The sequence below is a fragment of the Pleurodeles waltl genome, chromosome 1_1, assembly GCF_031143425.1.
Source record: "Pleurodeles waltl isolate 20211129_DDA chromosome 1_1, aPleWal1.hap1.20221129, whole genome shotgun sequence".
Lineage (NCBI taxonomy): Eukaryota > Metazoa > Chordata > Amphibia > Caudata > Salamandridae > Pleurodeles > Pleurodeles waltl.
The window spans coordinates 997,518,982-997,537,154 of record NC_090436.1 but is presented as its reverse complement, the minus strand read 5'-3'; the positions used below and the strand labels follow the sequence as shown (position 1 = coordinate 997,537,154).

The window sequence follows — 18,173 nt, the reverse complement described above, 5'->3', positions numbered from 1 at the left end:
AGCCAATAGATCTCGACTTTTGACTTCCAATTCAGACCTATTGGCTTTGACAATGCTTTTAGGTGAAGCTATTCATAGGCAACAATATAAAAAACTATTCAACACCAATTGCGAGCACACCTGAAGAAATCACCCGAAAGTCTTGAAATTGTAGGAAATACAGTTCTTTATAAACAGTTTTTTTCTCATATCAGGATCTAGCCAGCAAACACATTTTTTATCGCATTAACTAACCAATGACTTCATCAAGGTATAAGCTGCTTGTGGTATAAGCAATCATCAATAATTAATCTTTAAGGTCCTTTAAAGGGGGCTGTAAAGTTGATGTCTCAGGCTGAAGTGGGTAGTACAATATGTTCACGTATATGCAATTAATCTGCTCTCAAATGAGAACAAGTATCAGAATAAGAGATCATTCTTCTATTTAGGGTGTGTGTGTGTGCTCCGCCTCTCCAAGAGATGCAAAACAGACTGCTCATGGAACACTACACCGTCCAACAACTGTACACTCTAAATAGAAGACTGATATCATATTCTGCTAATGGAGACTGTACCCTGATGTTGGCCTCTGCATGGCACTGTGAATCTCTTGGAGCCTCCCCTGAGGTCCTGGGGGCCGATAGATGTATACTCCTGTGATGGATTGGGTTTTAAAGGACTAAGTGAGAAAGTTAAATATTTGACCAGGACAAACCTGGTTGGTGTATCCAACCAGTGCTCACTTGTGGTCAGCCTCACATTGCACCTAGGCCCGGTCTAGCGCAACCAATGACTAACATTGGTGCTTTGTGCTTCCTGGTGATATTCCTACTTGAAACTTTAACAAAAATTATATCTCCAGTTCCCCTCATTGGATTTTTGTCATGTCCTTTATTACATTTCACTCTATTTTTTAATTTGGTTTGTGGGTTTTATTGTTGTGTTTTTTTACTTGATCACTGTTTTGGTATAACAAATATTTTACACACTGCCTTAAGTTAAGCCTGTCTCTCTGTGACAGAACTCCCATGGGGTTGAGCTCAAATTAATTTAGTTATTTTGAGGGTTCACCTTAACAACTGTTGTGATAATTCCTTGAGGTGGGTACTCACACACCACCAAATAACACCCAAACATCTGTGACGAAGACTTGCCATTGCTTCTAATAATCACCAGTTGTGTCTGCAATAGCTGGCAGACAAGAGTACATTCTGCTTTTCACACACCTCTTAAGAATCAAAACTTTATCCCATGACTACAAAGCTTGGGGTCTCTGAGATGGTTAAGCCCAAAATGTGTTTAATGGTTCCTAAGACCTCTTTGCAGAATTCCAGTATCATGGGGTGTAAAGAAATGGCTCCCTGTTGCAGTTACCCCCCACTTTTTGCCTGATACTGATGCTGACTTGACTGAGAAGTGTGCTGGGATCCTGCTAACCAGGCCCCAGCACCAGTGTTCTTTCACCTAAAATGTACCATTGTCTCCACAATTGGCACAACCCTGGCACCCAGGTAAGTCCCTTGTAACTGGTACCCCTGGTACCAAGGGCCCTGATGCCAGGGAAGGTCTCTAAGGGCTGCAGCATGTCTTATGCCACCCTAGGGACCCCTCACTCAGCACAGACACACTGCTTGTCAGCTTGTGTGTGCTGGTGGGGAGAAAATGACTAAGTCGACATGGCACACCCCTCAGGGTGCCATGCCAACCTCACACTGCCTGTGCCATAGGTAAGTCACCCCTCTAGCAGGCCTTACAGCCCTAAGGCAGGGTGCACTATACCACAGGTGAGGGCATATGTGCATGAGAACTATGCCCCTACAGTGTCTAAGCAAAACCTTAGACATTGTAAGTGCAGGGTAGCCATAAGAGTATATGGTCTGGGAGTCTGTTTTACACGAACTCCACAGCACCATAATGGCTACACTGAAAACTGGGAAGTTTGGTATCAAACTTCTCAGCACAATAAATGCACACTGATGCCAGTGTACATTTTATTGTAAAATACACCACAGAGGGCACCTTAGAGGTGCCCCCTGAAACTTAACCAACTATCTGTGTAGGCTGACTGGTTCCAGCAGCCTGCCACACTAGAGACATGTTGCTGGCCCCATGGGGAGAGTGCCTTTGTCACTCTGAGGCCAGTAACAAAGCCTGCACTGGGTGGAGATGCTAACACCTCCCCCAGGCAGGAGCTGTAACACCTGGCGGTGAGCCTCAAAGGCTCACCTCTTTGTCACAGCCCAGCAGGGCACTCCAGCTTAGTGGAGTTGCCCGCCCCCTCCGGCCACGGCCCCCCACTTTTGGCGGCAAGGCTGGAGGGAACAAAGAAAGCAACAAGGAGGAGTCACTGGCCAGTCAGGACAGCCCCTAAGGTGTCCTGAGCTGAGGTGACTCTGACTTTTAGAAATCCTCCATCTTGCAGATGGAGGATTCCCCCAATAGGGTTAGGATTGTGACCCCCTCCCCTTGGGAGGAGGCACAAAGAGGGTGTACCCACCCTCAGGGCTAGTAGCCATTGGCTACTAACCCCCCAGACCTAAACACGCCCTTAAATTTAGTATTTAAGGGCTACCCTGAACCCTAGAAAAATTAGATTCCTGCAACTACAAGAAGAAGGACTGCCTAGCTGAAAACCCCTGCAGAGGAAGACCAGAAGACGACAACTGCCTTGGCTCCAGAAACTCACCGGCCTGTCTCCTGCCTTCCAAAGATCCTGCTCCAGCGACGCCTTCCAAAGGGACCAGCGACCTCGACATCCTCTGAGGACTGCCCCTGCTTCGAAAAGACAAGAAACTCCCGACGACAGCGGACCTGCTCCAAGAAAGGCTGCAACTTTGTTTCCAGCAGCCTTGAAAGAACCCTGCAAGCTCCCCGCAAGAAGCGTGAGACTTGCAACACTGCACCCGGCGACCCCGACTCGGCTGGTGGAGATCCAACACCTCAGGAGGGACCCCAGGACTACTCTGATACTGTGAGTACCAAAACCTGTCCCCCCTGAGCCCCGACAGCGCCGCCTGCAGAGGGAATCCCGAGGCTTCCCCTGACCGCGACTCTTTGAATCCAAAGTCCCGACGCCTGGGAGAGACCCTGCACCCGCAGCCCCCAGGACCTGAAGGACCGGACTTTCACTGGAGAAGTGACCCCCAGGAGTCCCTCTCCCTTGCCCAAGTGGAGGTTTTCCCGAGGAACCCCCCCCTTGCCTGCCTGCAGCGCTGAAGAGATCCCGAGATCTCTCATAGACTAACATTGCGAACCCGACGCTTGTTTCCACACTGCACCCGGCCGCCCCCGCGCTGCTGAGGGTGAAATCTCTGTGTGGGCTTGTGTCCCCCCCGGTGCCCTACAAAACCCCCCTGGTCTGCCCTCCGAAGACGTGGGTACTTACCTGCAAGCAGACCGGAACCGGGGCACCCCCTTCTCTCCATTCTAGCCTATGTGTTTTGGGCACCACTTTGAACTCTGCACCTGACCGGCCCTGAGCTGCTGGTGTGGTGACTTTGGGGTTGCTCTGAACCCCCAACGGTGGGCTACCTTGGACCAAGAACTGAACCCTGTAAGTGTCTTACTTACCTGGTAAAACTAACAAATACTTACCTCCCCTAGGAACTGTGAAAATTGCACTAAGTGTCCACTTTTAAAACAGCTATTTGTCAATAACTTGAAAAGTATACATGCAATTGAAATGATTCAAAGTTCCTAATGTACTTACCTGCAATACCTTTCAAACAAGATATTACATGTTAAATTTGAACCTGTGGTTCTTAAAATAAACTAAGAAAAGATATTTTTCTATAACAAAACCTATTGGCTGGATTTGTCTCCGAGTGTGTGTACCTCATTTATTGTCTATGTGTATGTACAACAAATGCTTAACACTACTCCTTGGATAAGCCTACTGCTCGACCACACTACCACTATTTTACCTCTAAGGGGAACCCTTGGACTCTGTGCATGCTATTCCTTACTTTGAAATAGCACATACAGAGCCAACTTCCTACATTGGTGGATCAGCGGTGGGGTACAAGACTTTGCATTTGCTGGACTACTCAGCCAATACCTGATCACACGACAAATCCCAAAATTGTCATTAGAAATTGATTTTTGCAATTTGAAAAGTTTTCTAAATTCTTAAAAGACCTGCTAGGGCCTTGTGTTAGATCCTGTTTAGCATTTCTTTTAGAGTTTAAAAGTTTGTAAAAGTTTGAATTAGATTCTAGAACCAGTTGTAGATTCTTAAAAAGTATTCCAACTTTTAGAAGCAAAATGTCTAGCACAGATGTGACTGTGGTGGAACTCGACACCACACCTTACCTCCATCTTAAGATGAGGGAGCTAAGGTCACTCTGTAAAATAAAGAAAATAACAATGGGCCCCAAACCTACCAAAATACAGCTCCAGGAGCTTTTGGCAGAGTTTGAAAAGGCCAACCCCTCTGAGGGTGGCAACTCAGAGGAAGAGGATAGTGACTTGGAGGAAAATTCCCCCCTACCAGTCCTATCTAGGGAGAACAGGGTCCCTCAAACCCTGACTCCAAAAATAATAGTCAGAGATGCTGGTTCCCTCACAGGAGAGACCAACACCTCTGAAATCACTGAGGATAACTCCAGTGAAGATGACCCCCTGTTAGCCAGGATGGTCAAAAGATTGGCTTCGGAAAAGCAGCTCCTAGCCATAGAAAGGGAAAGAAAAGAGATGGGCCTAGGTCCCATCGATGGTGGCAGCAACTTAAATAGGGTCAGAGATTCTCCTGACATCCTAAAAATCCCCAAAGGGATTGTAACAAAATATGAAGATGGTGATGACATCACCAAATGGTTCACAGCTTTTGAGAGGGCTTGTGTAACCAGAAAAGTAAACAGATCTCACTGGGGTGCTCTCCTTTGGGAAATGTTCACTGGAAAGTGTAGGGATAGACTCCTCACACTCTCTGGAAAAGATGCAGAATCTTATGACCTCATGAAGGGTACCCTGATTGAGGGCTTTGGATTCTCCACTGAGGAGTATAGAATTAGATTCAGGGGGGCTCAAAAATCCTCGAGCCAGACCTGGGTTGATTTTGTAGACTACTCAGTAAAAACACTAGATGGTTGGTTAACTGGAAATGAAGTGTGTGACTATGTTGGGCTTTATAATTTGTTTATGAAAGAACACATTTTAAGTAACTGCTTCAATGAAAAGTTGCATCAGTATCTGGTAGACCTAGGTCCAATTTCTCCCCAAGAATTGGGAAAGAAGGCAGACCACTGGGTCAAGACTAGGGTAACCAAAACTTCCACTGGGGGTGACCAAAAGAAAGGGGTTACAAAAACTCCCCAGGAGAAAGTGGGTGACACTAGAAACAAAGAAAAAGAGTCCTCTGTAGGCCCCCAAAAACCAGAACAGGTGGGTGGGCCCCAAGACACAACCCAAAACAAAGGTGGGTACCAGGGTAAGAACTGGGATGCCACTAAGGCATGGTGCCACAACTGTAAACAGTCTGGGCACCACACCAAGGACACTTCTTGTCCCAAAAACAAACCCCAGAACAAGATTCCAGGGGTAACCAGTGTAGCCATGGGAGATGACTCCTCAGATGAGGAGGTCTTCATAGCCTTCAACTGGAAACAGGGCCCAACAGGTGAGTTGGAGATTCCAGAGGGAAGTAGACACTTCCACCACCTACTGGTGAATGGAATCCCAACCACTGCCCTGAGAGACACTTGTGCCAGTCACACTATTGTGCATGACAGGCTGGTGCTCTCAAACCAGTACATCCCAGGTGAGACTGCCAGGGTAAGAGTTAGCCTAGACAGGGTCACTAAGAGGCCTGTGGCTTTAGTACCCATAGAAGTGGGTGGCACTCTTAGCTGGAGAAGGGTAGTAGTCAGTACAGACCTCCCCCTTGATTGTCTCCTTGGAAATGACTACCCAGAGGTTAGTCAGAGCCCAAGAGAGGAACTGGTCCAGTGCCAGTCCTCTCCCAAGGATTCTGGAAGTCCTGCCTCTGCAGTAAATGCCAGCAGGCCCCAGAAGAAGAAGAAAAGAAAACAGAGTAGGAAGGGTGGACAACCTTTAGCCAAGGTTACAGCAAGCCAAGGAGATTCTGCTCCAGTAGGGGAGAACTCCAAAAATGGCCCTGATAAAGTCCAACCTGACCCACAAGAAGTCCTGGCTAGTCAGGCAACTGTTAAACCTGAGTGGGTGGCTCCTCAGCTAACAGAAGAAAGAGTGGAAGAAGGGTGTTTACTACAAGATGTGGTAACCCCCCACTCTAATACAGCAGACAGGCAACCTGAACCCAAAGAGGCCTGTAACTTAGCCCCTTCCCTTTTAGGTGAAGAGCTAAAGGTGTGGTTCTGGGCACTGACAGCTGTCAGTGGCCTCTGCTGGGTGTTAGCCTTTATAGCTGCACTATCCTTAGCATGGTGGTCTGACCCCATGCCAAATAGCAAGTTAGGCCCCCTGACCCTATTGGTCATGGTGGGGTTACTCCAGCTCTGGGTAACCTCTCTGGGTAAGCTAGGGGTAACCCTGGCCAAGATAAGGTTAGCAGAGGTGGATACCTCTAAGACCAAAATAGAAAGAATGGGTGGAGACATTGAAGAGGCAGACAAGAGGCAATTCAGACTAGGTCCTATCACTGTGGAAGTAGGTCAGTTCCCCAAAGGGAATGACCTGAACAGAAGGATGTAAGGCAGAGTAGGCCCTGCAACTAACCAGCCTATTTCTCCTACTCTTCCTCGCCTGACAGACTAGGAAGACTCTCCCAGCTTGGGCTGAGTCTCCTGGCCTGTGGGCTGGGGGGGGCTTGTGTAAAGAAATGGCTCCCTGTTGCAGTTACCCCCCACTTTTTGCCTGATACTGATGCTGACTTGACTGAGAAGTGTGCTGGGACCCTGCTAACCAGGCCCCAGCACCAGTGTTCTTTCACCTAAAATGTACCATTGATCCCACAATTGGCACACCCTGGTATCCAGATAAGTCCCTTGTAACTGGTACCTCTGGTACTAAGGGCCCTGATGCCAGGGAAGGTCTCTAAGGGCTGCAGCATGCATTATGCCACCCTAGAGACCCCTCACTCAGCACAGCCACACTGCTTACAAGCCTGTGTGTGCTAGTGAGAACAAAATGAGTAAGTCGACATGGCACTCCCCTCAGGGTGCCATGCCAGCCTCTCACTGCCTATGCAGTATAGATAAGACACCCCTCTAGCAGGCCTTACAGCCCTAAGGCAGGGTGCACTATACCATAGGTGAGGGTACCAGTGCATGAGCACTGTGCCCCTACAGTGTCTAAGCAAAACCTTAGACATTGTAAGTGCAGGGTAGCCATAAGAGTATATGGTCTGGGAGTCTGTTTTACACGAACTCCACAGCACCATAATGGCTACACTGAAAACTGGGAAGTTTGGTATCAAACTTCTCAGCACAATAAATGCACACTGATGCCAGTGTACATTTTATTGTAAAATACACCACAGAGGGCACCTTAGAGGTGCCCCCTGAAACTTAACCAACTATCTGTTTAGGCTGACTGGTTCCAGCAGCCTGCCACACTAGAGACATGTTGCTGGCCCCATGGGGAGAGTGCCTTTGTCACTCTGAGGCCAGTAACAAAGCCTGCACTGGGTGGAGATGCTAACACCTCCCCCAGGCAGGAGCTGTAACACCTGGCGGTGAGCCTCAAAGGCTCACCTCTTTGTCACAGCCCAGCAGGGCACTCCAGCTTAGTGGAGTTGCCCGCCCCCTCCGGCCACGGCCCCCCACTTTTGGCGGCAAGGCTGGAGGGAACAAAGAAAGCAACAAGGAGGAGTCACTGGCCAGTCAGGACAGCCCCTAAGGTGTCCTGAGCTGAGGTGACTCTGACTTTTAGAAATCCTCCATCTTGCAGATGGAGGATTCCCCCAATAGGGTTAGGATTGTGACCCCCTCCCCTTGGGAGGAGGCACAAAGAGGGTGTACCCACCCTCAGGGCTAGTAGCCATTGGCTACTAACCCCCCAGACCTAAACACGCCCTTAAATTTAGTATTTAAGGGCTACCCTGAACCCTAGAAAAATTAGATTCCTGCAACTACAAGAAGAAGGACTGCCTAGCTGAAAACCCCTGCAGAGGAAGACCAGAAGACGACAACTGCCTTGGCTCCAGAAACTCACCGGCCTGTCTCCTGCCTTCCAAAGATCCTGCTCCAGCGACGCCTTCCAAAGGGACCAGCGACCTCGACATCCTCTGAGGACTGCCCCTGCTTCGAAAAGACAAGAAACTCCCGAGGACAGCGGACCTGCTCCAAGAAAGGCTGCAACTTTGTTTCCAGCAGCCTTGAAAGAACCCTGCAAGCTCCCCGCAAGAAGCGTGAGACTTGCAACACTGCACCCGGCGACCCCGACTCGGCTGGTGGAGATCCAACACCTCAGGAGGGACCCCAGGACTACTCTGATACTGTGAGTACCAAAACCTGTCCCCCCTGAGCCCCGACAGCGCCGCCTGCAGAGGGAATCCCGAGGCTTCCCCTGACCGCGACTCTTTGAATCCAAAGTCCCGACGCCTGGGAGAGGCCCTGCACCCGCAGCCCCCAGGACCTGAAGGACCGGACTTTCACTGGAGAAGTGACCCCCAGGAGTCCCTCTCCCTTGCCCAAGTGGAGGTTTTCCCGAGGAACCCCCCCCTTGCCTGCCTGCAGCGCTGAAGAGATCCCGAGATCTCTCATAGACTAACATTGCGAACCCGACGCTTGTTTCCACACTGCACCCGGCCGCCCCCGCGCTGCTGAGGGTGAAATCTCTGTGTGGGCTTGTGTCCCCCCCGGTGCCCTACAAAACCCCCCTGGTCTGCCCTCCGAAGACGCGGGTACTTACCTGCAAGCAGACCGGAACCGGGGCACCCCCTTCTCTCCATTCTAGCCTATGTGTTTTGGGCACCACTTTGAACTCTGCACCTGACCGGCCCTGAGCTGCTGGTGTGGTGACTTTGGGGTTGCTCTGAACCCCCAACGGTGGGCTACCTTGGACCAAGAACTGAACCCTGTAAGTGTCTTACTTACCTGGTAAAACTAACAAATACTTACCTCCCCTAGGAACTGTGAAAATTGCACTAAGTGTCCACTTTTAAAACAGCTATTTGTCAATAACTTGAAAAGTATACATGCAATTGAAATGATTCAAAGTTCCTAATGTACTTACCTGCAATACCTTTCAAACAAGATATTACATGTTAAATTTGAACCTGTGGTTCTTAAAATAAACTAAGAAAAGATATTTTTCTATAACAAAACCTATTGGCTGGATTTGTCTCTGAGTGTGTGTACCTCATTTATTGTCTATGTGTATGTACAACAAATGCTTAACACTACTCCTTGGATAAGCCTACTGCTCGACCACACTACCACTATTTTACCTCTAAGGGGAACCCTTGGACTCTGTGCATGCTATTCCTTACTTTGAAATAGCACATACAGAGCCAACTTCCTACATGGGGTAAGTACACCACATGTATACTGTGTAACAGGGTCAAGCTAATAAGCCCTTTCTTAATTGTACACAGTCCTAACAGTCCATCAAGGTGCTAGGTATCTGAAAATAGAGGTTTTGTGACAATTGTCTGGGCCATCAAAAGAACATCCCAGGGCGACTATTGCTTCGTCCTTGTGGCCAAGCGCCAAGCGGTAGAGATTTCTTTTTTTTGTTTGACTTCTATGTAATCTGAGAGACTCTTGCTGTTTATCAAAGGTCTACCTACCCAGGACAAAGCTCAACAAATCTTTGTAATTTAATTCTAGCAATACCCCCCTTCAAGCCATTTTACGAGAATTTTGGTATATAACACCACATTCAAAATTGAGAAGCTATGGACCAGTGGAATAAGCACCTTTGTTCATCTTTAAATGGGTTGGAATAATCACAATATCTTACCCTGTCATGAATTCCTCAGCTGCACAAAGAGCATACAGTAATATACATATAGGGGGTTATTCTAACTTTGGAGGAGGTGTTAATCCGTCCCAAAAGTGACAGAAAAGTGACGGATTTACCACCAGCCGTATTACGAGTCCATTATATCCTATGGAACTCGTAATACTGCTGGTGGTATATCCGTCACTTTACCATCACTTTTGGGACGGATTAACACTCCTCCAAAGTTAGAATAACCCCCATAGACTTTATGGTCCAGAGATTTTAATATGTTTCAGTAGTTCTGTGACTTAAATGGCCTCCCTCATATTCAATCTCTGTGTCAAAAGTAATACATTGTTCCACCCTGATAGTTGCAGGAGTATTCATCTTGTCTGGTAATCTATTTCCCACCCAACCCATGACATGTGATGATTCTGGTAATATACCAGAAAGGCATCAGCATTGAGAGATTATTAGCTCAGCAATGTCTCATCACTACTGTTAGTCCATAACGTCAAATGGTCATCTTCTTTTTATTTAGCTTTCATTGCACATAAAAACACATCAGCCAACGCGTTTCGTCCTTAACAAAGGACTTCTTCATGGCTGAAATATGATAAAAAAAGATATCCTTTTCTTAAATATGTCACCTATAAGGTAGGCCCTAGGCAACCCATAGGGCATGGTGCTATATAAGTAAAAGGCAGGACATGTACTTATGTTTTACATGTCCTGGTAGTGAAAAAAAACTGTGTCATTTTTCACTACCTGGAAGGCTGCTCCTCTCATAGGCCAGGATTAGAAATTTCCTTATCTGTTTTTAAGTGGTAATTGCTGATCTGAGAGGAATGGACTTGTCATGTTTGGTATGGTTGGAATGGTAGTGAGAAATCCTACTTACTGGTGAAGCTGGATTCTACATTACTATTTCAGAAATGCCACTTTTAGAAAGTAGACATTTCTCTGCACTTACTGCCATCTGTGTCTTACAGACTGTCTCCAATTCATGTCTGGTCTATGCTGGTTGATAGCTCCCCTTGTGCATTCCAGCAAGATAGCCATAAACACAGGACACTCAGCTGCATCTGCATTCATCTGCATACTGATGGGTCTCACTCGGCAGGAAGGGTGGAGGGCCCTCCCTTAGACTTCAAAGGCCAGTGATCTGCCCTCACAAAAAGGACTGATAACCATCCACAGGGCTCCTGGCAGACAGGGCTGGGTTGAAAGGGGAACATGTGCACTTCAAAACTACTCTTTGAGGTTTCCTCAACTTCAAAGGTACTTTGGGTATAAATATACTCGGTCTTTGACCATACCAAATAAGAGACATCTAGACCTACAAGTGGACTATGTCAGAAGTCCACTTGTCCTTTGGGCCTGGCTGCCCAAAGGACTCATCTGGACTGCTTTGCTGGAAGTGCTGCTGACCTGCTTATTGCCCTAATGCCTGCTGATGGAAGGACTGTGCCTTCCTCCTCAAATGCTCTCCAGGGGCTTGGTATCAGCTTGCCTCCTGTTCTGAGGTCTCAGGGCTATCAAAGACTTCACCAAAGAGAAGAAAATCCAGTGCGTCTGAAAATCAACGCACCGCCTGCAAAATTTGACACAACGCCTGCCGGATTGACGCAGCACCTGCCTCGCTGTTGAAAAATCGCCTGCTGGATCAACGCAGAGTCTGCTGCCTCTTCTCAACGTGTTCTGGGTTTACCAAGCATTCTCCCCAGGGTGTCAAAATATCCATGCATTGGGGTGATCAACCAAGGGTGTGCTCCTGAAAACTGACGCATTGCCTTGCAGTGTGCAAAGAAACAACGCATCACCTTTGCTGCACCGGAAGAATTGATGCAAGGCTTTACTTTTCGGGGCATCTCCTCCTCTACACGATTATTTTTGACACACCTCAGGTCCTGTGTGTTAAAAGGATACAACCACTGATTCCTAAGGACTGAGATTCATTTAAACCTTTAAAAAGTGATATCTTGACTTGTGCATATTGGATTTTTGTCAATTTGGTCTTATTTTAGTTAGATAAATATTATCTATTTTCCTAAACAGGTGTGGTGCACATTTTGTGGTGTTTTCGCTGTGTTACTGTACGGGTTTTTGCACAAATACTTTACACATTGCCTTGTGTTGTGACTTAACCTGACTAGGATTGTGGTACCTGCTTTAACAGAGTGCATACCTCTGCCAACTAGAGACCCAATTTCTAACTACTGCCATTAATTGGGCTTATCTTTCAATCTATGTCCCTGTAACCTGTCCACTTAACTTTGTTTCTCACAGAAGTGTTGTTTACGAAGTACAAATGATTTTAAGATAAGTATGTTAAGCTACCCTTTTAATTGCATCATTGACCTACAGTCACTATGAAAGCCTGACTGCAAAGTATTTTAAACTGTCTTTTCATACCACATAACACCTTAGACTTAAGATTGTAGATTCAAATGTTCATGTGATCGAAGGTGCTTGTTAACACAAGAAACTAGCCAAGTAGATGGAAGCCGGAACACTCACCCTTTTAACATCTCTTCATAGCACGTCCTAGAAGAAAGTCAAAACTGCATTAGGTCATATATAACAATTTGAAAACACATTCTTGCTGGAACACTTGAAAGTAGTATCCTTCAAAAAGATCCTTACCTATGGAGAAGGTGCCCGCATGGAAGAACATGTGCTCCCACTCTAGATGTGTGAATGTCCTGTTTAAAAATACGAAACAGGTTACTCCTAACACTTGACAATCCATGAAATAGGAACCTTTGCCACCAACATGATTTATTTGTATGATAATTTTATATAGACACAATGAGACAAAGGTAAAAAGCAATATTGCATTTCATAATACATAATGAAGAAACGTTTTGTCCAACACAAATATTGTATGTTACATGCTCAATACATAAAACTTAAAGTATGCCTTAAACGTTGGACAATTATTCATCATGTACAGTTAAATTGGCAGATTCCCCTTCACAACTGCACCAATCCTTGTAAAAATAATTTCTTCCACCCTCATTATTAGCAGTTCAATTGGCAGATGACTTCTCCACAACTGCACCAACTCTGTGTAAAAATAATATTTGTTTTCAGCATCATTACCACTTAATTTAACAACCATGTCTGACATACCTCCATACATATCGGGCAGTTCTGTCTTGAGACATTTTCAATGCACTTCACAACAAGAAAAAAAACAAAAATTAAATGTGAATGACTAAGATTGATAATGCCTATACACTGTATTCGCCATACTAGCAACAAAGCAATACTAGTCATTTATTATTAAATTGTATCAGCAACAAGCCTTACAATAATATAAAATAGTACACATCAAAAAGACTAAAATGTCATAAGAGAACCATGATCATAATTGAAAACATAATAGCAGCAATCACTCTACTCTACCAGATTCATTAAAAAGAGGAAGGAGAATCACATATCCCTAAACAATTGAATATGAATAATTAATTAGAAACGGCTACCCCGTCCCTTTCCCCCTGTACATATCTTGGAAGAGGGGCAGCCCTTTATCAGTACTTACCCTCTACTCAGGGCGGGACAAAGTGCTTATGCTCACAAATTTTATATTAGCAGCAATAACTCACATGGCTGCAGAGCTTTTTGGAGGGAAGAGAAGAAACCCAACGTTAGCATGAGGGGAGCTATTGTCCGATTTCACCACTGGTGCCTAGGGCCCTGTTAGGTCTTGTGGGATTTTATAAATCAGCCACCCTTAATTGAGTTGACTATTCCCTTAGCTTGGGCCAATTGGCCCATATATATATATATGAAGCAATCAAGTTATGTTCGCTCATGTTGCCCGGCCTTGCGCAAAGTGTAGTTTTAGTGTAATTTGCTCCAGTGGACTTGAAAAGAGGGAGGAGCCACCAATGCCTTGCCTCATCAAATTTCTTGCAGGCCAGGTAAAGTGAGCCACGTTATCCACCTCCCCGGGGTGCAGTCACAAAACTCCAAACCTGCCGCCAGCCTACGAGTACGGACCAGGTAGTCTCTTAGGGGCAGCACTCCCAGCCTGTATTTCATGTAGAGAGTCTGCTTCAATTCAGGATACAACATATCCAAGTAAGCCTGGAGAGTTGGTTCGTAAACATTGTTAAAATAATAGTGCGTCATTGAATCAGGCCTGAGTTCCTGGTACACCCTCATCTTATTGAATTTCCAATATCGATCTTTGAGCAGGCCCACCGAATCCTTGGCAACTCTACCCGGATCCACCCATAGGTCCTCCAACGAAAGGTTCTCTAGAGTCTTTTTAACATGAGCTCCCCAGGAGCACCCCCCAGATCTACCATATGTGGTGACTTCTTCTAAAGTTTCTAAGTACACTGCTGCCTTAGGGTTACGCACTAGTCTCACCCAATACAATATTGGCCTTTGGGCTGCTAGTTCCGAAATCGGTGTCAAGTTTAGCTCTGCAAAGAGAACCTTCAAAGGGGTTCCTGGCCCCAGCCCTAGTAAGGCTCTCAGGGAAGTATTCTCAGCGACCTGAAGCCACTGCTTTTCGAATATATATCTCCAGGATAATACTGACACTACGGCCTCCAGCCTTATCCTTAAAACTCAGTATTGCCACAGCCGCTTGTTTAAGGGCTATGGCTGCCTTCTGAACTTGTCAGTCCCAGCTTAAGTCCTCAGAGAACCGCACCCCTAGATAATCAAAGTGCTTGGTAACCTCAATTGAGGCATGGTTAATCGTTAGCTTCCTCCGCAGACTAGGAGAGGGCCGTAGAGTCATCCCAATGGTCTTCATGCAATTCATGGTTAATGATTTTTCCTCACTTTAATTCACAAAGCAGGCAAGCAACCTATGGGCCGCATTTCCAGTGCGTGCCATGAGAACGGCATCGTCTGTGAACAATAATACATTTATGCGGATTAAAAATTATTACTAGCTATACAGCAGAATAGAAATTTGTTAACAGGCTACATTTGCACCTCAATTAACTTCCTCAACAAAAATGTACTTACATAATCTGCAACTACGCTTTGAAGTTCTACACTTTGGCTTAAGAAGAAACATATTACCTGTAACAATAATCCTCCTATTTGAGTACCTTCTACACAAGTGCCTGATATGTGCTGCCATTATCACTTCAGCTCTCTCACAACACAAGCAGAAAAGACTCATGATTTGAAGAATACCAGTCACTGTGTGGAGCCTGGACAAGAATTTAGACATATGGGCACATCTGCCTGCTTGCATGTGTGTTTTTATGACCTAGCACATTGGTCTTTGTAGTATCGGCTCCAAGCCCATTTGAGCGTTTAGAGTTGAACAATGATTGGGATCCTTGATATTATTCCAAAAGTCAAACGATCCTTGTTGGGCCTAGACAACTGCTGGTTCTCTGTGGCAGGTACAGAAAGGACACTAGGGTCAGGACTAGAGCTCCTACTAAATCATGCTGACCTGGGATTTGAGACTGCCAAGGCCTGACTCCTAAAAATCCAACCCAGGCTTATTAACAGAACCAAGGAGACCCTTTCTCCTTGGTGACTGTGAACATTACACCCTCTCTGTATTTTGGGTGCCCAATTTCACTATGTTATTTGCTTTAGTTTTGTGCTTTCATTCATTTATGCATTTTAGATGATATTATTGTGTTGGTCTTGTATATAAAATAAGAGTTCTGCCTTTGTAGTCTCATTCTGATTGAAAGTGTGCTAACTGGCTAGTAAGGTACCTCAACTCAACTTCACACAACATCACTTTAATTAGGCAGTGAGTGTACGGTAAAGCTACCTGGAAAATTAAGGCAGCTTGGAAGGCCAACCATTGGATGAAGACTGACTTCTCAGTGGCTTTGTAAGATAGGAACTCCTACCATTGACATTGATGGCTGTCTCTGCCACTTCAAGAGTAGGGGGAAAGCCAGACACCTTGTATGAAATAATAAGTTATGTCTAACTTGTGGAAAACCTGGTGAATTTGATACAGTCCCCTAATGAAATTCTAAGGTTGAGTCTCCAGTCTTAATTATATGTCCTGCAATCAAAGTAGAGTCAGTAATTATTGTACAACAGGGACCAGACATACCATTCTCAGCTTTGCACATTTACATAAGGGAAATATTACCAAGAATATAGCTATGGCAACATTAACACTTGTGTGATTTGCTCTTGGAATGTGCTTTTTTTTCATTTTAACATAACTACATAACAGTTTAAAAACCTGTCATTGTATTCTGAAATAGAGTTCTGAACATACACTACTGGATGGTTCTGTTAGGATGCGGTGTGTGCAAGCTCTATTCTGCTGGTATGGAGTATTTTGTAAATCTAGAACTCAGATAAATAGCTTAAGTAACATGAAAACAGAAATTCCTTCTGAAACAGAAATTATTGAAGCTTAAGTAGCTCACTCACAAACAGATTATGAATTTCACCAACTCTCTATTCACAGAAGTAACTGTTATTAAACTCCAGAACCTTGGCATTTATGTAGAATCTTTCTCACTTAGTAGGACTGTCAACCCTGGAACCAAAATCTCACACCACTAGTGTAGTACCAATAGTGTAACCACTCCACAAAGGATAATCACAAAATAATATATCACAGCAGCAGGCATACAATATTGGAATGATCAATTCCATGGCAAAATGCATTGCAAGTATTTCAAACGATCTGGCATACACCGTTGCTATTGTCTGTCAATTACTCACTCTCTCTTTATGAGCCCTTGCCTGATGTTCTGGCCCATATTTCAGGGGTGGATAATTAACAGCCATTATTGTCCGCAACTGCAGTCAATAATGTTTAATTGAAGTATTGCAGAAATCTGCAGATATTATAGACATGCACACAAATGCGGATATAACACATTTCTATCACTTTCACACAGATATCTAAGTAAAGAACAAAGAAGAGTTAAAATCTATTTCTCCTGCTACAACAATAGGGCACTATATATCAGTGACTCTTAATACAAAATCAAGAAAAAGCAGCCCAGGAATCAGAGATGCAGCTGTGTCAAATAACAGGCAACTACCAAACCTATCCTCCCTGCACAGCCCTCCTGGTTTTAAATTTAGATTGAAATACATTTAAATGTATTTGTTAGAATGTGAGATCCTCATAGGGCCAATGGAAGCAAGAGGATGTTTTTTACTGTGGTAAGTGCTACATATATTTGGCATAAGCACTGCAGTGAAACAGAAATATTTCCTAACCTTGCTCCACAGTGGTGACCAGTTTTGAGTAAATGTAGAGCACTCTACACAACAGACTCAGAATGGATTGTCTCTATATAAAAGTCCCAATGAAGTCTTAACAAATCCCGGGATACTAAATTATAGATTAAATACCAGTGTTAGAAACTGCAAAATACCCACAAGTCTCTCCCTGTCAGACTTAGGGAACTAACTAATTGCCGTTGTCTATTCAAGGTAGCTTTATTTTCTGTAAAGGGGCAAACCGATGTGAAACATGAAAATCTTCAATAAGAAAAGCACATATTGTAAAAAGGGGATAACTATTGAATACCTTATGTTTCCCTTGGAGAGAAAGAGCTAAACATAAGTTACATTTTGTACAATGGAAAAAGTCTTCTTTTGGTCCAATCCTAGGGAGAGAAAATAACAATGTGATTAGGTTGGACAAGAAAAACAAGAAAAAAATAAATATATATATATATATATTTGCACTTGACAGTTGATATCGCAAATGATCCAGATAAGATATGGGTTTCAGAAGCACAAGTAAAAAGTACAAGTAGACAAAAGAAGACGAACACAATAAAACAACATTGAGTTATGATCGGGTATGGCAGAGTTTAAAAATAAGCCAATAGTAAAACATACAAATTCATCTTTAAGTGGCTCTAAAAAGCATAATGCAACATGACACTTTTTAAAACTGTACTTTCTCAATAAAAATAATAAACAATGGACTGTGAAAAGTTTGTAATAAGTGCAAACGAAACAGCAGCCTTTTTTTAATGTGAATATTCACATTTTTCCACTAGTTACTAGACAGACAGTGATGTAAGAAGTCAACAACAATGATAGTCAACTATGCAGCTTCAGAATATCCATTTCCTCTAATAGAAGAATGTTCAGCATGGGTGGTCATACCTCCTTATAAGGGTGGGGGGGGCAGGAAGGTGGACCCTCCTGAAGTGAGCGGGGCATACAAAGGGAGGCACTCCGAACAGGGGAGTGCCTGGCACGAAGGCCACGGGGTTAGGATCTCACATTCGTCCACGTGAAAAAAAACTAAAAGAAAAACACTCACAGGTCTGTCATAGTTCCCCTGCCCATTCACAGGGGATGTGGCCATCAAAAGGAAAAAGGGGCACACA

The 18,173-nt window shown here is 44.8% G+C and overlaps 1 protein-coding gene across 1 annotated transcript in view; it reads right to left on the bottom strand.

The window, feature by feature from the left end:
* The window catches only part of RCHY1 (ring finger and CHY zinc finger domain containing 1), a 79,968-nt gene that overhangs the window by 12,907 nt on the left and 48,888 nt on the right, over positions 1-18,173 (bottom strand). The window contains exons 4-7 of the mRNA XM_069230291.1: positions 17,357-17,435; positions 12,982-13,026; positions 12,493-12,551; positions 12,367-12,393 (exon numbers count right to left, since the gene is read on the bottom strand). Of these exons, the coding sequence (XP_069086392.1) occupies positions 12,367-12,393; positions 12,493-12,551; positions 12,982-13,026; positions 17,357-17,435 (210 nt within the window). The remainder of the gene's footprint in view (positions 1-12,366; positions 12,394-12,492; positions 12,552-12,981; positions 13,027-17,356; positions 17,436-18,173) is intronic.